General features: G+C 42.7%; 1 protein-coding gene across 1 annotated transcript; it reads right to left on the bottom strand.

Moving 5' to 3' along the window:
* Positions 1-3518: 3518 nt before the first annotated feature.
* Positions 3519-5433, bottom strand: LOC118660704 (mini-chromosome maintenance complex-binding protein-like). The gene is given in 3 exon segments (XM_036318396.1): positions 3519-3778; positions 3781-5139; positions 5142-5433. Coding segments are annotated over 3 exon segments (1911 nt in total).
* Between the last annotated feature and the right edge of the window lie 220 nt (positions 5434-5653).

Genomic DNA, 5653 nt, shown 5'->3' with positions numbered 1-5653 from the left:
AACAGGGGGATGGTAGCATGAGTGTGTGTGGGGGGGAGGTTGGGGGTTAATGGGGGGGATGAGGACACATTTGTAATACCTTAACTAATAATAAAAAAAAAAAAAGAAAAAAAAAAGAAAATAGAAAAAAAAAAATAAATACACGACTTAAAAAAAAAAAAATATCCCTCTCTTGACCACCTCGCTTCAACATCCAATTACCATCTCATTCCACAGCTATCTGTAACAAAATGCACAGAGGGGGGACTTCCTCATGTCCACCTCATTCTCCCCACCCTCTTCCACCTTAACTCGCTGCCTCCTGTCTTCAGCATCATCACTTATCAGAACACGGGGCTTTTTCTTAAACCCTTGGTGTTTTTCTTCTGACCTTGATCCAGTGGGCTATTTGCATAGCCCTCTTTCTTGCTTGTTTTAACATTCTTTCAAAAAAAAACCAACAAAAACCAAAACAACAAAACCCAAACCCAAAGCTTTCCCTCCTATGGGGGATCCTCTGCTTCCTGACATCTGTGAGCCTGGGAGCATCTGCATGTTCTCACCCTGAGCTCACCTGCATGTTCTCACCCATCTGGCGAATGCGTTAATGCTGACTTTTCATTGTCACGCTGGCTGTTCCTGTCCCTCAGTTTTTGAGGTGAGCCCAGAGCGCTCTTCTCCCTGCAGGCCCACAACACCCCATTCCCTATCCACTCCCAGCTCTGGATCAGTACCCGCTCTGGACACTCTTAACGCCACATGGCCCCTTGGTTTCCTAAACCCATTTATGAATTACATCTTCAAGGAAAAACTTATCTTCTTTAACTTTTCCTACTCTAATAGCTTTCTTAGGGTTGTGTGAACAGAGCTTTCCTTGTAGCACACTAATTTATCAACACCCGTATACATCTTTGTAAGTATTTTCAAGCTTTTGCTTTTTTTCATGAATTCTTATTGCTCTCTGAGACCCTGTCTTCTATTTGGGTATTTTCTAGAATGCATTATACGGTCTTCCCTACACAGTGGACACTAGTTAAATATGGACTAAAGTGGATAACAATTAAAAATGGAATATTTGCTCCTGCCAGCTGAGTAAATATTTAACTTTCTTAGTATGACTCTGACCATTTGTCCAGACACTGCCATTTCCTGCTTTCAGGGAGCTCACTTGTTTCCGTGGCTAACTTGTTGCTGCTCTGGTCTTGTCCTGCCTGGCTCAGATGTGGAGCCCGGGGCTTGCACAGTAGAGCAGGATATTGTTCTCATGCATTTGTTACCTACAACACATGCCAATCTATCGTAAAGACCAAGTACTCGCCGGGCTGCATGCTTGTAAAAGGGGATGAGATTTATTTGGGCGAGACGGAGCCCACAGCCGCCTCTCATGCCAGATTGCTGGGGTTGAAGTTCAGGTTTCGCCATACTCTGGCTGTGTGATTTTGGCGAACTTGCTTAACTGCTCTGTTCCTCAGTTTCCTCTGCTGTAGCATGGGGGCAATGATAATTGTGTTGCTCTCCTAGCACTGCTATGAGGATGGAATGCACCGTACGTAACAGAGTAAGCCGATGCGAGGACTCGCTGCCTCAGCCACACTCTTTTTACATTTGCCTCAAGTCTTTGCATGTGCATGTCCATTCAGATGCAACACATAAAGATTCATGACCACAAGTTATGTTTATGCACCTTTAAGGAATAGGTTCTGGAAGGTTAAAATAGCACACAGCAAGTTCTAACGGTGCAGGCAAAGCCAACTCCAGAATGGGTGGCGAAGAATGAACACTAGTTCCTATTCTACAACACTCTGCACTCTTCAAAGCTGTTGATGTCAAGACAAAGAAAGGCTGAGGAGCTACTCCAGGTCAGAGGAGACTGAAGAGGCATGGCAACTTAGTGCAATTCATGGTCCTGTGATGGCTCCTGGCTTGCTATAACACACATTAGAAAAGTGGGAAGAATTGGAATACTGACTGATATAATAATGATTATTAGATCAATGTTAAATTTCTAATTGTGATAACTGAAATGGGATTGTGTAAGGGAATGTTCTTATTCTTGTGATGTGTGTATGTGTAAATGTGTGTACACATGGAGAGAGAGAAAAAGAGAGTGATGAAGTAAGATTGGGAAAGTCAATGTGAAAACATGTTTACATTTGATGAATGTGGGTTATACAGGCTTCTTTCCCCTATTATTTTCTTTCTCTTATTTTTTCAACTTTTCTATAAATTTGAAATTCCTTCAAAAATAAAAAGTGGGGGAAAAAATAGTCCTGTGATTTGGAGACTCAGTTTTCCAATTTGAAATATGGATGAATTTCAATTTATGGTCTTTAGGAATGATAACAATATTTTCTGAGCTGCAAATTAGAAAATTTTGTCTGAGAGATCTCTCTTAGTGTTTTTAATATAAGAATCTCTAAAGATGACAAGTTAAGGGACATTAGTAAAATAGTTCTTTTGAAAAGAATAAAAATATATGAGAATGCCCTAACCGATTTGGCTTGGTGGATAGAGTGTCGGCCTGTGGACTCAAGGGTCCCAGGTTCCATTCCGGTCAAGGGCATGTACCTTTGTTGCGGGCACATACCCAGTGGGGAGTGTGCAGGAGGCCGCTGATCGATGTTTCTCTTTCATCGATATTTCTAACTCTCTATCCCTCTCCCTTCCTCTCTGTAAAAAATCAATAAAATATATTTAAATATATACATGTATGAGAAGAAAAGTTTAATAAACTACATTTACCAGTTAATAGAAGAGCTGAATTCTCATTTGTCTATTATAAAGTCATTTAAAATGGCTAGAGATCCACTTGTATTGTTTGAAGAAGTCAGTTTGTTTAATAACTAGCTTTCCCCCCATTTTTTTGCAAATATCAGAGTAATGGGATGAAGTTATTGTTGAAATTTCCAATTCATCTGAAGTCTTAATATAAAAATGTAAATGTTATTAAAAATACGCTCTTAATATAAAAATACCTAAAAGTAAAAGGACAAAGTCATGTATTTTCTTTACTTCTGAAATAGTCATATTCATAGAATAAAAATCTATAAGTAAATTTTATCACCTGTGATATGTATAATTTGTGTGTGTGTGTGTCATATTCAGTTTTAAGTTCTTTTTAAGATAAGCTTTTATAAAGCAAAGTTAATTAAAATTATATTATCAAGCAGCAGGGAATGTTCAAAACATGACTTCCAGTTTAAAATGGAATGTGTTCTAATGCACTTTTCTTTCTTTCTTTCCTTCTTTCTTTCTTTCTTTCTTTTTTGTTATCAATATTAAACTTTTAATATCAAATACAGTTTTGTACATTACTAATTTATATAATTATAAAACAAACTCCAAAAGCTCCCTAAAATCGGTAAGGTAAAAGCCCTTACTGAATATTATATAAACTTCAGATGTTACCAGGCTTGATTTCAGGAGAAGTCCTTGGTTTTTAATACAAAGTATCTACAAAACAATGGTATAAATGATACTTGCATTTTACAAGAATGTGGCTGTAATTTGCCCATTACTCTTCGATAGGTCTCAGATGTTTAAAGTTCCTTTCCATTCACACACTGCTGCTGCTGAAGCCTCGCTCTTCTCAAAGGCTCCAGCTGCTTTGCTCTTAGCCATCGTTCTCTCGACAGGGTTGTCTGCCCAGCACTGAGAGGCAGAAACCGAGCGACAATGGGCAGCTGGTGGAGATCGCCGGCAGTGATGCTCTGAGGGTCACTCTTGCGCATTTCCACAAAGTCATCTTCAACTGCCTTGGTTGTTTCATCAGATAGGCTATAATCCAGGAACCTCAAAGGGTCAGGTAAATGCGGAACTTGTTTAGCACAGAAGGCAGCACGGCTGAGAGAAGGCTGTTCATGTTCTCCTCCATGTTTGGGGGAATTAGCTGTGGCGGTAAGTGGATCTGGCAATCTGCGGGTAGGAGTGATCTCCCTTCCGAAGTAATCAAAACATGAATATTGCAGGGGAATTCCATTTGGTGGTAACTGAAATCATAATCCACCTTCTGCCGAGTTATTAGGTTGCTCAGGGCCGTCACATTATGAACACCTGGGGTGTCAGGCTGGCCTTGCTCCAGGAGAGTTTCATCGATTACAAGGGAAGTGTTGCTGGGTAGCTGGAGGAGCCCACTGACCGAGCGATTGGCTGTATAGTCTTTGTGGGGGATGAATTTCAAACGGTTCATGTTCTCTATCTGCAGACGAAAAGATGCTGGAACAAGATGTTGAATAATTCGATACAAGTGTTCTGTGAAGGTACTATCCCGTGGGCAACCACTCAAGTTAACCGTAAATTTTCCCGGTGGAAGCACGTCTCTTCTTGTATATACCGTAGAGATGAGATGTAATATAAGGTATTCAGCAGCCAAACTATCTCCCAAAAGGGCATGTGTGAGGAACCCAAGCAATTCTGCTCTGACTGGAGACAATTCGGACATGAAACTTGAAACAAAGGTTTTGCTCTCCTCTTTGTTAAGGGAGGCCGGCAACAGTGAGTTGATGTGTTGCAACTTCTGGGCTAAAACCACATGAATTCTTGGCACTAGCGAAGCAGGAGGACTGTGCACTCTCTGTTCTTTGGTTGTGTCTGTGCATTCCATCGGCTCCAGGAGTGACGCGGCGTCCCTTTCATCATTGTTCGGTGTACTTAGCACAGGATCCGCAGAGAGGATGCCATACAACTCAAGAACATCATTTACTTTGAAACAATCCCCATCTTCACAGACCTTCACAAGGCATGCAGGGCCCTTCTCTCCTGGCTGTGGGAAGCTCAGGTCAAAAGGAGAAGAGAGGTTCAGGGAGCTCAGCTGTGGTCCAGTAGAAGCTTCAGTTTCTGGACGTTTTGGCTTGCCACACCCCTGAAGACCGCCAACACTCCCTGTTCGTTTGGCACCCGCATGCTGCTCTTTCTGTTTATTAGGCTGTAGGTCCATGTCTTCACCATCTTCATAACCCCTCTTGTGACGACTGGGAGTGTGAGATGTTGAAGGACTGACTCGAGCTTGGTTTGCATTAATATAGGCTTCTTTTACCCACACAGATTCCCCAGGCACTGGAACACAATAGAAATTCTGTCTTTCCAAAGCGGTAGTTCGTGGAGAGTTTAAATCAACTTCCTGTTGAGGCCCACATTCTGCTATATCTCCATATTTTCCAAATGAAGGACACGTGCTTTAGTGTTTCGGTTCACCGTTTCATGAACTCCCATGTAAAACCCAGGGTCAAACATGTCCTGAATCATGCGGCGCAACTTCACAAAACTGTTAGGTTTCCAATAATGAAGAGGAACCTCATTCAATGATGGGACCCATTTAGGAGCATTATTTTCTTCCAGCTTTTCCTTAAAATATTCCATTACTTTCTTCTCCCGGTCAGGATTAACTCCATTTTGGGCGAAGAAGCCCTGCAGGATCCCGAGCGGGTGGCTGAGCCAGTCCTCCCCGCACAGCATCTCACCGAGCGGCGCCTCCTCAGGGCCTCGGCCGCTCCTCGCCCTCCACGCAGGGCGACACGCGTGGGGACCGCGGCGGCCGCCCGGGAGCTGCGGCGCGACCGGGCCCCCAACCTCCACTTCGCCACGCCCTTTTCTAACTTTATACATCCATGGTCTCCTCCAGACACTGAAAAACGGTGCACCTGCCCAACCCTGACCCTGGAAGTGCAGCTTGAGC

The sequence above is a fragment of the Myotis myotis genome, unplaced genomic scaffold (genome assembly GCF_014108235.1).
Source record: "Myotis myotis isolate mMyoMyo1 unplaced genomic scaffold, mMyoMyo1.p scaffold_m19_p_7, whole genome shotgun sequence".
Classification (NCBI taxonomy): domain Eukaryota; kingdom Metazoa; phylum Chordata; class Mammalia; order Chiroptera; family Vespertilionidae; genus Myotis; species Myotis myotis.
Note: the sequence above shows the minus strand (reverse complement) of the source record. Positions and strands in the feature narration are given on the sequence as shown.